General features: G+C 42.3%; 1 protein-coding gene across 1 annotated transcript in view; it reads left to right on the top strand.

Annotated features, from left to right (window-relative positions):
• Positions 1-3,245: 3,245 nt before the first annotated feature.
• EPSTI1 (epithelial stromal interaction 1) overlaps positions 3,246-21,191 on the top strand; it is a gene marked incomplete at its 5' end in the record, with an annotated part of 48,459 nt that continues 30,513 nt past the window's right edge. Inside the window, 5 exons of the mRNA XM_084274274.1 lie at positions 3,246-3,439; positions 14,133-14,191; positions 15,985-16,068; positions 19,765-19,838; positions 20,460-20,543. Coding sequence (XP_084130400.1) covers positions 3,246-3,439; positions 14,133-14,191; positions 15,985-16,068; positions 19,765-19,838; positions 20,460-20,543 — 495 coding nt within the window. The remainder of the gene's footprint in view (positions 3,440-14,132; positions 14,192-15,984; positions 16,069-19,764; positions 19,839-20,459; positions 20,544-21,191) is intronic.

The raw sequence follows: 21,191 nt of genomic DNA, 5'->3' as shown, positions 1-21,191 counted from the left end.
CAGGGTCAATATAGAATGTTCCTCTACCAAAGTTATTTTGTCTTGCCATTGTAATTTAATGAAAAACACAGATGAGGGAGGAATTATGGTGATTCTTAATATTTCACATGTGCACTGAAGGATTTTCTTAAAGGAAAAGAAAGATCATTTTCTATCTTTTGATGTCCCACAAAATAAAGAAAGAAATGTTGTTAGTAGCTGGAGGCAACAGAGCTTTACTGACAAAACCCCTGCATTTTGACAGATGAATTTTCTCACTCTTTTTCCTGTGTTCTCCCCTGTCCCACTGGTGGGGAGGGAAGGGAGCCAGCAGCTGTGTGGGTTCTTGCCTGCTAGCAATGGCCAATGTACCACGGCACTGTGTCCAGTTAGGGATGTTAGACAGCTGTAAACAGAAACCATCAGATAGAATTCACAGGATCATTCTGGTGGGTCCAGAAAAATACAAATACTGAGATAAAGTTCTTATGGAGGATTTGGGAAAGTTTGAGATTTGGTGAGGGGTTGCTTATTTCAGGAGGCTGAATACACTGGCATTCTGATGCTTAGGAAGCCCAAATGCTTTAATGTCTATATAGCATCTACAATACAAAGTAAAATAGGGCCAGAGACTGAGCCTTTGTCCTAGATTGATCTGGCACACGCTGGCTCATATGTATGCTGTCTAAGACTGGCCTCCGCTAGACTAGGAGGAGTCTAAGGGGCTAGGAGGAGCCTACAGGAGGCAACACTCATGTCCGTGCTACAGAGCATTAAACTCCAAGTGTCCTGGGAACCCCAGGTGACACTAAAACTTAATTATCATTTTGGGGGTGTGTCAGCTCAATGTATCTGAAGCAATATGAGGAATGTCTTGCAGCCCATCAAAAGTCATATGTTGTTTCACAGTGTAACATGAAACTGCAGGGCTGATGAATAATGTATTGCAAAATACAAGGCAGAGGTACATTGCATGTGTTTGAGATGCAGAGATTGCTGGGATACTGTTGGAGGGATGTTGAGGGTGGAGGAAACTAAAGCTGGTGCAGTCACATCTATATTGACTTTCAGGAGGTCATGTCTGGCATGAAGCATCCTTAGAGCCAGGCCTGGATGTTGCCCTGGACAAAATAAAGATAAGAAATAAACTATAATTGAAGTGATATCAGTGAGTTAGCTTCTAGTCCTTGGGTTCATTTTACATCCCTCTTTTTGTGCAATCTAGATGTAAACTATAAAAAGCCTTCTGGCCTACCTGAACACCTTGGACAACTTTAGGGATGACTCAGGTTGTTGAGCACTGTGCATTTGATTTCTGGTAAGAGCCTGCTTGCTGTCCAGGACAAAATGCCTGTGTTGTCCACAGAGACCTGAGGTAAGAATAAGCCCACACAACTGCTCCAAGGTTGTGAGGCCTTTTGCTCTTTTAGCAATTCCTGAATATGTCTGGCAGAGGAGACACTGTGTCCCAGACCAACTTGGAACACACTTCAACAAGAAACCTGCATATGTTGGGTGTTGGCAATGTCAAGGGTTGCTTTGAAGCTGTCACCCAGCAATGTCAGGGGTTGCCTTGGAGCTGTGACCCAGCAATGTCTTATAGACTACACGTATTCCCTTGCCCACAACATACAGCTTTAAACAATGTGGTGCAAAACCGGCTCCTACACTCTCTGTTTATCTGCTCTGTCCTCCTGGGCAGTTTCCAAACCAAGATGGGCTGTGTGAGCAAGCGCTCACATTAATGGCTCAGGCAATGAATTGGTAACTGGCATCCACCTTCCCTTCAACTGAGACAGCTCCTAAAAACTGTCCCAGAGACCAATTCTTCCTCTAAGAGACCAAAAAGACAAATCTGAGTTGGCTTCTTCATATATCTCAATGCATGTCCCATGATTATTTCAAAAGAGGTTTGGTTTAGACAGATGAGGGTTTGGCAGAAGGTAGGGTGACGATCTCTGGGTGGTTTCTGCTATCTGTCTTCCAGAAGTGGCCGTACTGGCCCACCACCCACAGTGTTCCTGTGAATTCATAGATCAAAAAAAGGCCTTCATGGTTGACAAGCAAGGAAGTTCTTTGAGAGGTGCAGAGGACTATTTACTAGCTCATCCCTATGCAACATGCAGCCACTGCACTCCAGAGTCTGTGCAGAATGAGTCATCTACAAGTGAAGATCGTGCCTTCTGCAGAGCGTGTTAGGAGGAATGGTGGGAAGGAGAGAGTATTGATACTGCCTTCATCAGGCAGACCTAGGAGATAGATGCTGGTGGATGTGGCCTCTCTAGGGAGTGTACTGGTGATGATGGGGTCCAAGGAACATCAGGGACACCATGTGGCATTTTTTCTTGATGTTTTCCAGCATGTGGTGCATCCTGAGACCTAGACAATCGGGTCTGACAGGAAACCTGGCCACAAAAGCAATGTGGTTTTAGTGCAGCTGAGGACAGAAAGTGACAGGATCTGCATGTGTGGAGCTGAATTTCCCTACTCTGCTGCATAAAGCTTGAGTAGCATTACTAATTCTTTTTTCCCTTTGGTTAGAAGCTGCCAAACATCTCTATTTTGTAGTGATATTAAGGTTGCTGGTTTTTCCCTGCCCTGCAGATGCCATAGTACCAAAATTCCATAGATACAATACCCCTGGTTGGATGTCTTCACAGAAGGGATCTCCATTTTCACTGGAGAGAATCGTGTCTGTGTCGTCTAATCATAAGGTAGAATTAGGAAATTCAAAGTAAATAAATTTTCTGATTGAGCAGAATTGAAGGGCAGAATTGGACCATTGCCTTAGGATTTATCTGAGGGTTGTTTTTAAGTTTCACTTTCACCTTTCTTTGTACACACTGCACAATAGAAGCTAGAAAACCCCCTAGTTATTCTGCTCCATCACTGGCAGATTTGAAGTGCTGGGATAAAAAATAAACTGTCAGAAATACGGCTTTCAGACAGCCCTCACCATGCTTATGCTGAAGCAGTCTATTCCAAGACTGCGCAAAGTGTGGCTGTTTTATTAGTACAGATAAGCTTTGCTGTCACCCCATGATTCCAGTCTGCCCGGTGCTGTGGTTAAGATGATCAAACTGAGCTTCAGCTGAAGGATGACTCAGAAACCAGTGCCTGTATTTGTGTGCCTTACAGCTGAGATTCCAGGAAAGGGCAAGTCTTACAGGGAATTGAAACCAGTTTGTAAGAACTCAAAGACTTCTGTCTTTCCTTAGCCTTAGCTGCAGTACCCCTTTCTGACAAGACAGGGTATTCCTGAAGCAATGTCTGGGGTCGGAGGATGGAGAGAAGGCAGCAGGGACAGGATGGCTGCTGCCACCAGTACCCCGTCTTCCTCTCAGTGCTACCTCTGGGATGGCAACAGTAGAAGAGAGTCTGAAAACCCTCAGAAGCTGGCAACACCTGAAGAGGAGCAGAAGGGCCAAGTATCAGCCTACAAACAACAGCAAGAGCAGTAGTAAGTAGCAAGGAGCCTGGCTGAGATGGTGTTGCGTGGAATGGGTGCCTATTCTCCACTTTACTCGAGGTGCGGACCTTTGAAAGCAGAAATACTTTTACAGAGAGCCTGTGAATGGGTCTGGGCGCGCAAGCAGCTTGTCCTTGTGCTCTTGGAGCCACCTGCAGTCAGACTGAATCCTGCCTGTGAAAAATGATTCCTACATGGGACTGGAGTTATTCTGGCAGGCTTTATGATGGCATAGCTTACCCCTCATGTGATGGCAGTGGCTGGTTCGGTATGTTTGATATTGCTGTATGTAGTGTTGGTTTCTTGGCATCTTTTTTCAAAGTGAAGTTTCAAATCTGGTTCTAGCTCCCTCTTTTCTGTCTCCTAATATTTTATCCTGGAAAGTCTAAAAATACTTCCTTTGACTTAAGAGATGGATATATAGACTGTGTTCCAGCACTGATCTGAATGCAGTCCAGGACACAGAAGAGCTTCCAACAGCTTCAGGCTGAGAAAAGTAAAGCCGAAGCTTCAGCCCTCAATTTTATTTTAGGCTTTACTGAGATCTATGCTCAGTCCATCTCTGGTTTTCCAGTGACAACTCTTAGATGGCTTGTGTAAGCTCTAACTTGCAGATATAATATAGAATAGAAACTGACAGTAGTATGTGTGTATTTTATGCACATGTGTTTAATACCTATATGCTTAGCTGATCAAAGTGAATTGTTTACAGGCTTTTTCCCCAAATGTGCTTTTTCTGAGCTGTTAGTTACAGTGCATGTAATGCTATTACTATTATGTGCTGCGTTTGCTTAGCTTGCCTTTTTTTTTTCCCCTCTGCCTTTCAAAGTGCAGCTGATAGAAACTGAGGGTTCTTTCGGTTTCCTTTCCCTTCTTGCCAGACAAAGAAGGTGGAGCCACGCTGTGAAATAGGTGGCAGGCTGCTGGTGGCAGGGAACAGTCAGCAGCTTTGCATTGCAGCCCATGAATACTTGCCTACTAGGTAGTAATGGTACAGGGACTATTAAGAGCTGGGTAGCTTTGAAATCCATCAGCGCTTTAATGGGTGACTTTCAGGAGGGCAAACTATTCCTGAATTACAGTCTATGTTTATATTTTGCCACTTTCAAACATGAAAGACTGTCTGTCTTTCTTGCCCTCACTGGCTGCTCTGAGAGCAGCCTTAGTTAGCTTATGTATTTGTGCTATGTGCCTTTTTTTGTTGTTGGGTTGGGTTTTTTTTGGGGGTGGTGGGATGGATAGTGGGAGTTTTTCCATTGGTATAACTGTCTTTGCCCAGATTTGGTCTGGGATAAACCTCCCCTGGTATAGGTTAGGTAAATAATCATTGGTTAGCCTGAGTTCTGGACAGAATTTAAGGATACAGCAAACATTTTCACACAATCTGGTGGGCTGACCCTGGCTGGAGGCCAGATGCCCCCCAAAGCTACTCAGTCACTGCCCTCCTCAGCTGGGCAGGGGAGAGAAATAGTAACAAAAGGCTTATGAGGCAAGATAAGGACAGGGAAACATGAGTCACCAATTACCCTCATGGGCAAAACAGACTTGGGGGGGGGGGAGGGAAATTAATTTATTAGCAATCATAGTACAATAATAAGAAATAAAATGAAATCTTAGAAGCACCTCCCCTCACGCCTCCCTTCCTCCTGGGTTCAACTTCACTCCCAAATTCTCTCCCTCCTTTCCCCCAGCAGCACATGGGGATGGGGAATGGGAGTTTGGGTCAGTTCATCACATTGTCGCTGCCACTCCTTACTCCTAAGGGGGAGAACTCCTCACACTCTTCCCTTGCTCCAGCTTGGAGTCCTTCCCATGGGAGACAGTCCTGCACCAGCTTCTTCCCACAGGCTGCAGTTCTTCACCAAGTGCTCCAGTGTGGGTCCCTTCCATGAGATGCAGACCTTCAGGACCAGACTGCTCCACTGTGGGTCCTCCATGGGGTCACAAGTCCTGCCAGAAAACCTGCTCCAGCATGGGCTTCCCACAGGGTCACAGGCTGCAGGGGGATAGCCTGCTTCACTATGGACTCCTCCATGGGCTGCAGTGGAATCTCTGCTCCAGTGCCTGAAGCACTTCCTTCTTCACTGACCTGGATGTCTGCAGAGTTGTTCCTCTCACATATTCTCACTCCCTCTATCTGGCCGCAATTGCCCACTTGTGTGGTTTTGGGTTTGTTTTTTTTTCCCCTCCTTAACTCTGCTATCCTAGAAGTGCAACCACTGATGGTCTCAGCCTTGGCCAGTGGCAGGTCCAACTTGGAACCAGACGGCACTGGCTCTATCAGACTTGGGTGAAGCTTCTATCAGCTTCTCACTGAAGCCACCCTCATAACACCTTGTAACTACCTAAACCTTGCCATCCAAATCCAATACACCAGATTATGGGATCCCTCCTAAAACTACAAAAGCTTTTTGGGGAAAAAAAAATAATTTAAAGCCCTGTTTTTTTCTCATCTTTATGTGATGTTTGCAGAGAGAGAGCTGTTGTACATCATCTGCAATGACTGGTGAATATTTGCGGCTATGAGATGTGAAAAGACTCTCTCTGTGTCTGCATAAAGCTGTAATAAAGAACTGAATCTGAAACCTAGGCATTTAAAGCCTGCATTAGTGTGTAGTTAATGAGGAGGAGGGACGAGGGATAGGTAGGTTCAAGCAGAAACCATGTAATACGAGTGGGAAACATACTCAAAGAAGTGAACAGGACTGGGGTTAGCTCTCTTCTCTCAAGCAGGGGATGCTAACAGTCAGTTTGAATGCAATGAAGCTGTTTAAACTGCAGTTTCCTTAACTAACCCAAATTGAAGTTGTAGATAGCAGAAAAACTGAGGAAGTCAAGGGGATATCTTAATTCTTAAAAGAAAAAAAATAGCTTTAATTTTTTTATTACTCCTTTTCTGTTATATCAAGTTAGTTTCAAGAAAGATCTCAAAATATCGTTTTGGCAGTGATAATGCTGACTTGGTGTTTTAGCCATCAATTCTTTTCAAACATGATATTTCAAGCTACAGTACTAGGACACCCTCAGAATAGTCCAGGTTTGCAGGCTCTGGGGTAAACAAGGGTTGAACAGAACAGCGGGAGAGCTGAAGTCATAGGGTGTCAGTAGAAGAAAAAATGCACAGACCAGCATTACCCTAGAAGGCTTTTTGGAATACGTGTAGCAGAGGGAACATGTGGGGCCAAAGTAGGATACCTCCATGCCAAGGAGTGGCTCTGTTCCAACTTGTGTGCTGCTTGCTACTCTCTGGGAACAGCCAGACTATGGTTTTGCTGCCAGCAGAGCAGGAGTTGGAGTCTCTGTTGAAGCCTTTGTGTATGTATGTGAGCTACTTCCACACAAACTCTCGGTTTTGGGCTGTGATTCAGAGTGATTGGGAGTGGGAAAGCACCTTAGCAGCATGTTAGAGTGGGTTCAGATGACCTTTCACATAGACTGGATATGTGAAACATGTATGGGACGTGGCCCGTTGTAGCCTCATCTACTTGTATGAGGTGGGCAAGTGATATTAGAGGGTAATTTTTCTCTTGCTTTGGGAAGGTTCTTACATGATATGTCAAGGCTGAGAAGTTATAATGAAATGGTCCTAATTAAATTAAGGAAAATACTTGTTCAAATGCAAAATTGCAATGAAACTTTGTACATCCCCCTCCAGTTCTATACAGGATGTGGTTTCAGGCAATAGAGAAAAAAATCACCAGGATGACAGGTGCTTGAAACTGCTTATAATAATAAGCTTGCATTTAAGTTACTTCACTTTGCTAAGTAAGTGCCATGAAATTAGCTTGTAGAAAGTGAATTCCCAAATTGCCCCTGCTCATATCTATTCAGAAACAAAAGTCTGTAGAGAAGAAAAGATGGAGGGAAGCGGGGAAATTAGAAGCTGAACTATAGCTAGTGCCTGGAAAGGAAAATGCTGCCCCCATTCAGCAGTCTATCCTTGGCACCTTTAAAGCTGGCAAGAATAATATTGGTTCCTGTAAAATCCATTAGAAGAAAGAAATTCAAAATAATAAAATCTGAAGATATATTGTCGCACAGCTGGTAGCAGTCCCTCATCATTTTGTGTGAAAGGAGAGCAGAGTTACGAGAACTCTTAACTCGCAAAATAGTATTCTTTGGCTGCAGGAGCCAAATCCATCAGAGTTTTCTTTCCTTCCTTTTCAAATGTGTACCCTGAATTAAAAAAAAATAAACTATCTGTGGTGTTATAAGACCTATAAGACTATATCTATGGTGTTATAATCTTTTGCTGACAGAGTATACTCAGTTTTGAAAACTTTATTTTCTTTCACCATCTGAAATTTCTTTTTGAAAACACTTGAATTAGTCCAGGAAGCTGGAGATGGATGCATAGCAAAATGATTACTTTGCCCACTGCCCTGCCATTGGTGGGAGAGCTAGAAAGGTAATTCAAATTATGGACAATTTGTTTAGAGTTGAGCTCTGTAGTTGCTGCTCAGGAGAAATCTTCCAGCTATCTTTCAGGCTGATGGACTAATCTTTACAGCCCAGGGGGGCAATTCAGAGATGCCTAGCTTCAATGTGTTCGATAGCCATCCTTAACTGCAGCCGAGTTTTTAGCAGCTGAGTCCATGTAAGAAGATGTCTATGCAGTAATACTTCTGTTGGTCTGGATGATGGGGGTTCCCATGTTCCTCATAATGTGTGTGGGGGGGAAGTCCTTTTAACTACTGTATTAGGTAGCTTTCTCTGAAGACCTTGGTTTTCTCAAGCCCTGATATGTTCCCTTGATGCATGTCTTGATGAGGAGCTGTGTCGAGGTGATGAACAAGGAACAAATGGGAGGATACTAAGTTTGGTCAGGAGCAATAAGAGAACAACAAATACTGTGGTGCAGAGGCAGAGGAGAAGGAAATACAGTGCTGAAAAGAAAGTGAGGGAAGCAGAGATAAACATGCCACTAGCTTAGGTCTTAATCTTCATGTGATACAGCATCTGACCTGCTCAGCTTTCCAGGCATGCTGGCAAGCCTGACTCGCAACATACGGGCACGTCGGCGGGGGGTAGCTCGGCTCAGCACCGGCATTGCCAGTCCCAGTGCCTGGCCTGCCCAAGTATGGAAGCTCCGTGCTCCTCACGGCTAGTGATTACCAGGTGCTCCAGCTGGCTCTGGCGCGCTCGCTGCATCCCTGGCACTGTGCTGAGGTAACCGAGCTGCTTGGGGACCTGGGGACAGCACGAACAACGGCTGCGTCTGCTTTCATAGGCTTTGCTGGGTCTGATGTTAGACTATCACACTGCCACAGTGAAGTCTGTCCCGCCAGTGCAGTCTGCCCATGAGTGTATGCTGACTGACGGATGGCACGTTAGCTTTTTCAGGGAAGAGAGAAAGCTGTGCAGCGAGCCAAGTTTGGGCTGAGAGCTATCCCTCGGCTGATCCATCACTGTGACAGTTTCCTTGAAGCTTTGCAGGGTGGTTGAGATCATCTTCCAGCACCAATGGGTTTACTGCACCAAATGGGTGCTGGCTGAAACACACGCTGTTCTCTCTACCGTATCATATGCTGAGCCTAAACCAAGCTGCTGAATCCAAGCCCCATCTTCACTCTGGGAAATTCAATTCTGAGTTTCGGTTTTACTCTTTGGACCAAATCTGAACTTCAGGAAAATCTACAAGCTCATGGGCTAAACTGAGATTTGGGTGCCAACAGCAGAACTGCAGGTCTGTTGCTTTACTGTGTGTTTCTGACTCATACATTATCCTGCGCCTCTCTCTGCTGCTGTTTTCCTTCTCTCCTTTTCCCCATGCAAGTTCACTTCTGCAGGATGTAACACTTGGTTTTATCCTGAGGCCTCACCAGTGCAAAAATGTTGGCCATTTTAATGAAGGCTTTAGCTAACCAGAGGGACCAGATACAGAAGAAGTGAGTTACCCTGGCTTAATCAGCTTCCAGACATCAGCTGAGCTGTGGTAATTAAGTGCACTCCTAGCCTGTGGCAAACACCGGACAAAATCCATGAACATAGACTTTTGATGATAAACATTTTCTGCTAATGCAGTTTATGTTCTGCCTCTTGTGTTAGGAGTGCACACACAGCAAGATGAATCAGACGGTGTATAACGTTAAGCCCCGGTAATTCACTCTGAGCTGTGAACTGGTAAGATGCTGCTGCTAATAAAGATGGAAAGCCAGAGCCCCACGCCCGCACACAAGGTTTGTACACCCTCCCCGAGCTCTGCTTACAGCACCACCGGGGCACAGAGGATATCGCTCGACCGAGACCTAGAGCTGTGGCTGTCAGTTATTGTTAGCATCTGGCCCTGCGTGCATTGTGAAACAGGGATACCTACAGGGCAGTTGTCTGCTCGCTGGGATGTGGCATCTTAGAGCTCTCTGATTCGTCAGCTTCCTGTGGTGCCCAGCAGCATGTGGCTGCTCTGTCAGGCTGGGAGCCTTGGAGAAAGCAATACTGTGTGGTGGTGTGGACCTGACTGCTCTTAAAACAGTTCCTGATGGTTGAACGCGAAGTGCAGCTTAGTGTATCTTTGAAGGAGGTTCGACAATTGTCTTTGGTGACTTGGTCCCTTTTCTCTTTTAAATCTGGTCTTAACATACTAGTTAATGCAATATTTCACCTGTATCTTCCCTCGAGTCCTTTCTACAGACTGCAACTACCCAGGTCTTTTTCCCAGGCTTTAGTCATTTGCGTTGCTCTCTCTCCAATTACACTCTCCTTGGTTTCTGTCTCTTACAGAGACCACATTGCCCAGTGGAGTGAAATATTTAGCTTTGTGGCATTCATGTACCAATGCACCCGTGGTATAAAACACAGTGGAACTGGAAATAGTTTATAACAGCCATTATTTTGTAACTCTTTAAACTATTTCACACTTCATTTGGAAGGCTCCCCAGTGGTAGATGGCTGGAGCAGGCTTGAGGAAAAACTGAAGGGCACAGCTCTGCAAAAAGCATCGTTGGTGAACGGCAGTTCTTGTGTGCTTGTTCAATTCTAGAAATAAACCATTTTATACAAACCAAAAAGAAAGTAGAAGAAAGCTTTCTGTGGTCTTTCCCTTGAAAGCATTGGAAAAGCATCCTTGAGCAGTACGAGTTAGATAAGCAGTTACAGAGTGCAGACGTGGTGTTTGCTGTGTCGCTGATCATTCAGACTCTAAACTATCATTGCAGTTTTTCTATGGCTGTATTGCATGTTTTTCCTGACTGAAATGTTTCTATATTTTTCTATTTATATAAATTGTTATATGGGTGTTTATCTTCCCACTACTGTGGTATTCAATGTCCATCTGTTTGAAAAATCATGAGGTTGCTTGTTGGTTTTATTTCAACACAAATGCGTTCTCTTACTGAGTTACAACTTTCTTACTCTCATCAATGTCCGTTCAGCCTGTGTAATTAGTCAATACATTCCCATTTTCTGTGGAGAAAATACCCCCCCCCCCCCCCAAAAAAATGTCTCATCAAGATTAATGTGATCTGTAAAGGCAGAGGACAATTTATTTCTCTTTTTTGAAGAGCTATGACCTGGATAAGATGTTCTCCCACCACTTCCTCCAGTAACTTCTGTATTTTTATTTATAAACAACCCTACCTTGAAGATAGGCTTAAGGGATATAACAATTAGGCCTGAAAAGTTAAATTCTTTAGTATCTTTTCTGTTTGTGTATTTTTAAGCACTTTGTGTATTGGTATAAAGTACAAAAAGTCTGCACATCACTGATAGCTTCAAATCTTCACATTTCCCTTAATTGCTACCCAGGTAAGTAGGATAATTTCTCCAGACTTATGGCTACTGTGGCAACTCAGAAACTGACTGGAATATTAAATTGACAGGCTGTAGCAGGTTTTATAGGCTTTACTGGATCAGAGGTTTTGTGTGAACAAAGAAATGATGTGCAATATCCTGCAAACTGCCTAAAACACAAGGTGAAAGCTGACAGTGGGTTTTTGAATTAACATTCTTTCCTTCAAAAAAAAAAAAACCTCAAGAAAATGAGGGATGCCAGGTGTGGATTTTAATGTTAGCATTAGAACTGGTAGGGCAGGTGGATTCCCTCTGGATTCTCTCTGGCAACAGGTCATCTGGCTCCTCTCTTGCTATATGCTTGAAAAGCAAGGACCAGTTCGTACCCTGACTTTGACCCACCCTCCAAGTTTACCATGGGTTCAACCTTCCTTTCCCCTGATCCCAGTACCCAAAGCTGCAGTCTTACATGTCTGTTTGTCCAGAGACACAGTTGAACACCATACAATTAGATAAACTCGCTAATGTTTTTTTAATTTTTTTTTTTAAAACTTGGACTAAAACAAAGCATGCAGTGTAAGCACCAAGAAAAAGACAACCAAAACTCAGTTCCTTTTCTCCCTTTCCTTCCCCCTCCTTCCCCCACTGTAGACTTGAAATCCTCATTTTATTTTAATGTTTTGCTTTTTTTCAGTAACATGGAAACCAAATTGGCCTTTAAGTAAGCACTCTTTTAACCGCAATGACTCTTAATGTCACTCTTTGGAAAACAGAGCAGAGATTTCCCAGACAGTAAGTGTAGTGTCACCTCTACCCCTTTCATAAACCGATTGCTATATTTCATGTGCCATCCTTTACAGCTCCTGCATAATGGCCATGGTCAGATGTCAGAAGAGTGACCTCCTGGACTCAAAGCCTTCCAGCCAAAAAAGCAAAAGCAGATAAAGGAAGTGATTCACAGGATAAGGGCTGGATTTGATATCCTGATTTCTCATACATATGCAGGCCTGTAGGAGTGCCTGCTTGCTTTTTAGTTTGGTTCCTACAACCAAATAAACCCCAAAGTCATCAAAGGACATCCGATGACATAAAACCTCTTCTGCCCTCTAGTGCTGTGATGCAGAGGGATGTCTGAATTGTACTGATGTTTTCATGGTAGGAGGGGAGGGTAGGAGAAAGATGAAGTCTTGCAACTTATAATTCCAGCTATTTTTTTCATTGACAAAAGGAGAGGAGTGTAAAAGGTGCATGGTAATGTTTATGTGTGAACCCAGGAGAAGTATGATCTTCATATCCAAAACAACCAAGAAAAGCTAGAAAAAAAATTCTTGAAACTGCTAAACTGTACAACAGGTTGTCAAAGCAGTTTGGGGTAAATCATAAATGCCACTACTCAGTCAAATAAAGAAAAAACTGAAGACCCATCAGCATTCGGGAATGTTATGGTATAAGCAAGCTGAGATGTCAAAACTTCTTCCAAGTAACTGTTGCAGCTGTGCCCAGAATGCCGGAGGGTCTGGGATTCGGTGGAGAGGTGAAGAACAGTCTCACAAGCACCAGAGTAAGCTGGCTTGAAGGGAAAGGATCATATTAAATGGCACCATTAAAGCTCAAAGCTCTATCTTTACTAGTTTAATCTCATAAATTAATCCACATCCTCCTAGAATAAGTCTTCAAAGAGAAAGAGGTAATTGGATATAAATACTTTCCTCCTCAAACCTTGAATTACAGTGATAATAAAGCAGGCAGCTTTTTGCACTTTGATCTCTTTGCATGATTTTCATTCCCCTTTTTAAGCCTCAGTCTCGAGGCCTCATTCTCTCATTACTTTTTCACAGCCAACTGTGCTGTCTCTGCTTCCCAGCTTGTCCTCTAGCCACCCCCCTGGCCCTTTCTTCTCTTAAGAGGCTCAGCCTTCGCCCCTCGTTATTCTTTGTTTTCTGCTCTTCTCCTTGGGCCTTCACCGCAACGAAGTCAGATGAAATAGTTGGGCCCACGTGTGCAGACAAAACCCTGCCGAATGATGCAGAGAGATGCGAGCTTGTGCTAAGACATGGGGGAACTACTACTTCTTGCCTTGCCAGTAAACCTGCACCCCGGTGGCTTAGTTTCTTGCTGAGCAGGGGTGGTGTAAACTCTACACACACAATACACCGTGTAGATAAAATCCTTTGTTTTCCCCAAGTGGAACTGACATGTTTTCATCACTCTTTTGATCACCTCAAGTCTCTAATACACTCTCAACCCTGTCCTGCTTCTTTGCTGTCATGTTAGATTGATAGCTCCTTGAGACAGCAACTGCATTTTGAATTAAGTCTAGCAAAACAGGGCCTTTGTCCTGATTCAGTGAGTGGCACCTTAGGCATGACAGCAAGATAAATATGCCCCAGGAATTCTTGGTGCCTGACAAATGCAAAGCTGATGAGGAAACCGAAGCCTGGGCTGAGAGCAAGTCACAAACTGTACGATAGTGCACAGTTCTTGGACAACTCTTGGACAGGATACCTAAATCCACCTTGGTGCCCTCAAGGTATGGGGTGGGAATGCCAGTACTGGTGCTCTTCCTCATAGACAGTGGTCTTCTGTGCTTGAGCAAGCTCTGGAATTAGGTGTCAACCACTTAGAACATTTTGGTTCAAGGAGATGATTTGATTTGAACCAGGTGAGATTTGAAGCCAGCAGTTTAGAGTGAGACTTGAATAAGAAACGTGAAGACTGTGCTAAAATTTCTGAAAATGTTTTCCTTGCTATTTTTATTCAACTCCAAATATAACAACTATTTCTAGAGTATTTACCAAAAAATCCTGAAGGGTAGGATCAAAATAAAGACCAGGGTCTTATTTTTTTAAATGTAATTTACTACAACAGCAGAAAACTGACCTTGCTGATGAAGGAACCCCTTCTAGTCCTGGTTTTCCATAGACAAAAAATGAAAGAGTGTTTTCTTTCATTTTAGTGTTGGCCCATATGTCTTGATAACTCCAAATGAAACCAGAAGAAACCAGTTGCAGCAAAGTAAGTTGAGTTGGCTAATGTGGTAATACATTATTTCCACTTGGATAAGTTCAGGGTTTTGTGTGCTTTATCACCCTTGCAACTTTTATCCTCATTTTTACAATGCTTTTATATGTGCAGCTGTGGCAGTAAAGTCAATGCTATGAGAATTCTCCATCATCGTGTAGGCTTTTCTTAAGATTAACTTCTCATTTAGCTAAACTTCATGCAGAATAAGTCTTGTGCAGAAAAAGGTTTTTGGTAATATCAGTGCTGGAGCTATTCTAGCTGACTTCAACAAGACTCAGCTGGAATTAGCTTTTTCCCACTTCTACAAGATTGAATTCAGGTTGGAGAACCCAACTTTGAATACTCTCTGGGTTAGAGGGAGAGGGAAGAAAAATGTAAGAAAGAAATATTTTTAAAAGTACTCTCCTGTGGAGATTAAAGCATCTGCAATCAGTGTTGGTTCTTGAATCTCTGTTTAGGGATTGTACATAGATCTGCTTTAATGCAGATGGGAAAGTTTATTTTAGGTGGAAAATGTCTTCACTTTTGCAAGATACAAAAATTGAAGGAGTCAGTCAGCACTCCCCATGTTTTGAGCCCTCAAGTAAACAGTTCAATAAAAACATTTCTTCTCAAAGAATGTGAGTTTACCTAAAATGCTTCATCAGTAGGCTGATGTAGGGTTAAGGTACCTTGATTACAAGAAAGAAAATGGACTTCTGAACCAAACCATAATCTTCTGGAAGGAGGAATAAAAGCAAATCATCTTAGAGCTGACTCTGAAGCTAACAGCAAAGGTAGAGCTGCTCTAGGAAAGTTCTGCTTTCACCTTGTGCCACCAGCCTGAAAAGTCTTAAGCATGTCAGGTTCTTTTCTCTTGGATAGTGGCAGAAATAGTCTCACCAAATCCAGTGTCTACTTGAGTGCTTGTTTTGAAGGTGAAGTAGCAAACTGGTCTCTTTCTTGGGCCTCTTTAGAGACTTGGCTAGGAACTGGTTTCATCTTGTTAGATGCTAGCCAGTGTTAGAGTCTGATAGCCATAGCCTGCAATTAGAAAATGTGGTTCATGTTGAGTATAGTGAGTGAGATGAGCTCTTAGAGCAACTGAGGTACTGCTCTAAAATACAGCTCCTCTTTCCATAGGTTTTACACACCTTGCTATTGAAAGGAATTGATTGTTTTTTTCTCTAGTCAGCTGATTCAAGAGTACAGTTTAATCAACCAGCCATCCTACGGCATATGGCTGGTGCCCTGGGCTGTATTGAGTAGATTGACTACACTGGGACTCTGTCACCCATCTCTCACATGTGGACACCTATGTTTAAATGTCCTAATTTGAAGCTGAATCATACATTCCTCCTATTTTTACTTAGGGAGCATGGAGCTGGGAGGGAAATTTATTTATTCTTCATTTCCCTGCTGAGAAGCGTTACACCACAAGCATTTTCCTCCATGCAGCAGTAACATCTTAATCGTAACAGCATCTGCTTTACCTGCAGGAGTAAATACTATGGCACATACCTACGTGTGTTAAAAAGCAGTTTATTAGCCCTTGGTTGTTTTCTGTTTTGCTTTTGGGGTGGAGTCCTAGGGTTTGCTCACCATACGGTCTCAAGTTAGGCAAATGCTTGCCTTGCTACCTGATCACTGTAGTGACCGCATAACTTCCTAGGGGTTGTCTGCACTGCTTGAGAATGTCTATTCCTGGATGGATATTCGAGGTTATATACAATTAATGACACTGCCTGCTTTTTAGTACTGCCTCTTAACTTCTACATACTCGTTTCTTTTTTGTACCCACTCAGTTGCTAAGAAGGAACTAGATGACCTAGAACGGTGGAAGGAAGAGCACAGGCCAGGGCCAATTCAGTTGGCTCCACAGAGACTGGGTAAGACATGTAAATCAGCTATTATGAATTGCAAAGTTTTATTTTCCAGGACAGGAGAGATTTTTCACTTTTTCTCACATGCTGCTTATTAAAAATATTCAGTGTCAATAAAGGTTAACATGAGCCTACTGTGCTCTGTGCCATCTAATGGTCACGGCAATGAAGATGTTTCTGAAACAGAACAGCATAGGTTGTCACTCAAAATCTGTTGGGATCAGCACAGAAAATCTATACTAGCATTTGGGAAAACAAGGTGGGTTATCCCTCTTGGTGACATTGTCTGCAGTTGATGTCTTTGAGGGGCTGCACACTTGGCATTAGCGTGTAGATGGACGGCGTGTGTCAGAGACCCTCCTGTTACTTTTCTGTGTTAGGGGCCAGTACACATACTTTCCTCGTGTCTGGTTCCTGAAGAGGCAGAAGTGACCCCTGTAGCTTCAGGCATTTGCAGGCTAAATGTGGATGTATATTACCAATTTTATAAGAATAACAACAGAGATGGGTAAATGAAAAACAGGATAAAAAGCTACAGGAACTTAGGTCAGCTTGAACTGAAGTAATGTGTTTGATAAGATAACTAACTTTTTTTTTTTCCTAGACAGGTGAGAGAAACCATTGTAATCTCTTCAGTTGTAACTACTATAAAGCATTTAATTTAGAGCTATTTGGACTTTAGTTTAAAAAATAAATGCCCCCCCAAAACCCCAATCCACTTCCAATCTTGTACAGAGAATATGACTGCAGGTTGTGCTGAAGCAAGAGGAAGATTATTAGAAGTGCTTTTCAAGTACCAGTCTTCAGACCTATCCTAATGTTTAATATCTTTCCTTAATGTCTTTGGCACAAAAAGTAGGAGAGAACTGATGAAACTTGCTGACAAGACCAAACTTGAAAGCATCATCTGTATAGAACATGATGAGGGTAGTGAGCAGTAAAATGGGATGACCTTGAGAAACTACGCTAATAGGAGTGGGACAAAATAAATTCTGACAAAACAAATTTTTACAATGATGTCTTTATTAGTTTTGTAAATCTAGAGCTCCCCTTCCTTCTCTTGGCTGTCATATTCTTTGCCACGCTAGACAAGATGAATTTGGGGTGGTGCACCCCAAAAATAGATACCACATGGGAAATAGAGGGATTTGAACAGACTCCAGATTCGTTTTCGCAGTCAGGGTGATACTGGTCCCACATGTCTGCCTTGCCCTGCAGCCTGAGTCCCAGTTGTCTGCAGTGGGGAACCTACCATTGCAAGTCAGTACAATGCCCTGTATTCCCACCATCATGTGCAATCGTGTGGCCGGACACACTCTTTGTGAGTTCACACATCCTAGCTGCTGCTTGCCTCTGAGCAGTTCTAGAAGACATTCTTCTATCTCAAGAGTACCCCAGAGCTTTTTGCTGAAGAAAATGAAATCTGAAAATGGAAATTTAGTATGTGGTGTCTGTGCAGAATGCATGCAGGCTGACTGTGTGGCAGGGCATGTTGTAGCAAACCCGCAGTGACTGAATGCAGAGAGTCATAACTTCTTTTGGTGTCACTGCATTTAAAAACTTCCTTGGGAAAGAAGCAAATTAAGAGGAAGAAAAAAACAAGGCAAGAAAAAACTGAAAGAATTCAAGGATGTTATATGAGCTCTTCAGTCACTGTCTAGCTGCCACTTAGAGAGACCCCTGGAGACTGAGACACACGCACTATGTTCAGTGCCTCTGAAAAGAGGTAAGGTGCAAAGATTATTAGATTTTGTAATTCCCACAGGAACAAATTTGGAAAAGAAGAGAGCTCAAGGAAAGAGAAGAAAATATAAGTGGCATCTCTAATTCCACAACTGTAGGTACTCATTAAGGTAGAAAAAGTACCCTATGTTATTTTCTCAGAGTGATTTTAAGAGAGTACACATCTAGTCTAAATCACAAGAGAATTCTTAAAGCTGAGGTTTCTCAACACTCATCGTTCCACAGGGAAATAAGTATTCTGGATTTCAACTCTGTTATACTTGGCTGGCAAACTTTCAAGTACCATGAGGGATGAGAGTAACGAAGGATGCAAGTTCCACCCTCCTCCATAAGCAATGAGTGGAGCAACAAATCACACCTGATAAATGTAATGGCCTCTTTTAGATAAAACCTGTCAACATACTCTGACTCCAGTGAAATATTCAACACATTCCACCCAAACCAACTTGAATGAATTAAACCCGTCTTAAAGGCTCCAGGCAATAGCTAATAATGATCAGTAAAGTACATATTTAGAGTTTATGTCCAGAAGTTCAAAACTACAGTGAAAAGTTGCCAATAAAAGGCTAGGGAGAAAGAGAAATCAAGCATCCAAACTGTTTCAAAACTTTTTTAACAGCAATTTTATTTCCTAGACCTGGGGACGAGCCATCCTACAATGACAGATGGCTGCTTATTGATACCACAAGCCTATTGCTTATTTACTGTATGGTCAGTCTTTCATGAGAACTTAATTTTATGGAATTCAACACTTAAGGAATTGATCTTCCATTCACCAAAGCTCACAAAGGCACCTGAGATATAGTTACCTTTCATTAGTAATTGGAGAAAACTACTTTTAGCAAAGGGTGATCTCTCCTGAAGGATCTAGTATAGTTGTCTGACATTTCAGGCACCTCAGGTAGCACAGATCAGTCCGGCCACTTCTGTAGAATTGAATCACACAGTGGGGAACTTCTCAGAAAATCAGTGGGTGAAAATGCAGCCCTAATCCTCAGAATGGGGTGGGAGCTGCTGTTCTTTATTGCAACAACCATGGAAATGAATTCTTTCCTCTCCCAAGGCAAGAAAATATGTTGGGAAATGTAAAGATATTTTATTGTATTTTAAGCAGAATATATTGTACATATTATACATTCTGTTTATATATAATAATATAAATTATGTATATAATATTTATGTATATATATATACACACCAAGCAGAATAATAGAATCGAATCCACTCCCTCCATCCCTTAAGGCCTATTATCACCTTCTCTGTGTGGATGGTTTTTTCTCATTCATTTTGTTTGTGGTTCTGTTTTGTTTTGTTTTTATTGAAGGCTGAACATTATGGCCAGAGCTTTAGATGTTCTCAAAAGAGAGCCTGTTCCTTTGGAAAGAGCACCCTCTGCTACCTGGATATAAATATCAGATATGTGGGAAAAGGTTTTGATTTCCATTTCAGAAAGGGGATTCTTCCTTGAGCCCCAAGATATTACTTAGAAGATATTCAAATGATAGCATCGCATTAGAGCTGGCAGAGACTCCGGGCTCCTAAATTTGATAAAAGAGAAGCTTTTTGGCAATAAAATTTCTGACTCTTCATATGTATGTGACAAACTGAGCAAAGGTGAGGAGAGCTGCATCTGAATGTGAAGACTCATCTGCAAAGCGTGACTGATTTTCTGGAAATGGAATCTTTCCTCAGTAAACTGATCATATACCATAGGACATATTTGCTGGTAAAGTAGATGATACAGTGGATGCTCTGTAAATAACAAGCTAGTGGTTTTGATGGATGGATAAAATTATCAAAAAGGTCTCTTGTCTATTCTCTTTAATGTCAGACAGCTATTGTAATTATGAAAAATTTCGTGTGTATGCATACATCCAAGCTGTTATAATGCTCTGTTCTGAAATGACTGGCATTTGAACTTACAATGCTCATGTAAAATACGATTTATACTTTTTTTAGGTGGAAAGGAGTCAGAGGCTCAAGCAAGGCAAAAGCAGCAAATGATGCTCACGCAATCTAAATACCAGCAAAAGGTCAGGAAGAATACATTTGTTTATTTTAAGAACTCGAAAAATTGTTGTTAAGTGGCTATAAAATGAACTCACAGCTGCGTGACAAAAGAAAGTCACAAAACCTGAAGGAAACCACAGAAATCTAGAAACAACTATTCTGCACTAAAGAAAATGAGAAATCTGGCTATAAATATGTGGTAACAGAGACGTATCACAGATCATACCTAAAATGTTAACCAGTACAATTTTAAAGCCACTTAGATGTCTTGCTGTATCTTCCGGAATGCTGGCTACAGCTTGACTAATTGATCAATGTACCACCTTGTCCAGTGCTTATCTAGAAATGTTGTACCTGTTATAAAAGGTATAAATGACTGTAAGTTACCAATCAGCTGTGTGGTTCCTTGCATGGATGCCCGTTTATCAGTCCTAGATTTCTCAGCCTTCATAAAGCCAATATTATAGTAGCTGGTGCACAGACTGTTATATTCAGTGCCTCATTTTAAGACTAAATTCTGGAAACTTTCCTGATACACACTTTAGATTTGAAATATGTGCAATATGGGAGTCAAGTCCGATTATGTTATGTGTTCTTTGTATACATTGGTATGTAAAATAATTTTCTATTTTTATGTCATACAGCACAAGAGAGAAGAATATGTAAAAGCAAAAAAGGCAGCTGAAGAAGCTAAAATCCTGAAACAGAAAGCAATTCAGAGAGAAAAGGTAACACAGTTACTGCAGGGTTAGAACCATATAACAAAATTCATATCTTGATGGTGCATTTTGCTGATCTACCTGTAGAAAAGGCTAATTAAGTTATACGGTAGCCGTGGGCTGCATCAAGGAGTTAGGAAATCCAGTCATCCTCTTTGTAGATGACTGAAGGATGATAGAATTATAGAATGTGTTAGGTTGGAAGGGACCTTTAAAGGTCATCTAGTCCTATTCCCCCCTGCAGTAAAAGGGATGCCTGACCTGGTGCTCTTTGCGGTTTGAGCTTTCCTTTGGCTCTTCAGAAACTCTAGCCTTTTGGTTGCATCCATCCTGAAGATTTAGCAGAAAGGGAGAGCACAAGGGTCAGCACTGAAGTTAGATATACAGGTTATATAGTTCACTTTGGCATAAGCTTTCTCTGTACGATCAGATTGTGGCAGGTGGCACAGTGGCCTTATAGAAATACCTAATTGCCTGCTCTTAGTGTGGGAAGAATACAAGAAAACCCAGCTTGCCATGGTGGAAAAGGCATCCAAATAATGAAAAAGTCAATATAGTCTATCTGGACTGTACTGAGTGCACCCTGAAATTTAGATGGCACTCCCAGATGCATTGCTAATAAGTAGGATAACTTTTCCATCCAGCATTGTCCATATA

Source organism: Gallinula chloropus (genome assembly GCF_964237585.1).
Source record: "Gallinula chloropus genome assembly, chromosome: 1".
In the NCBI taxonomy this organism is placed as follows: Eukaryota; Metazoa; Chordata; class Aves; order Gruiformes; family Rallidae; genus Gallinula; species Gallinula chloropus.
Note: the sequence above shows the minus strand (reverse complement) of the source record. Positions and strands in the feature narration are given on the sequence as shown.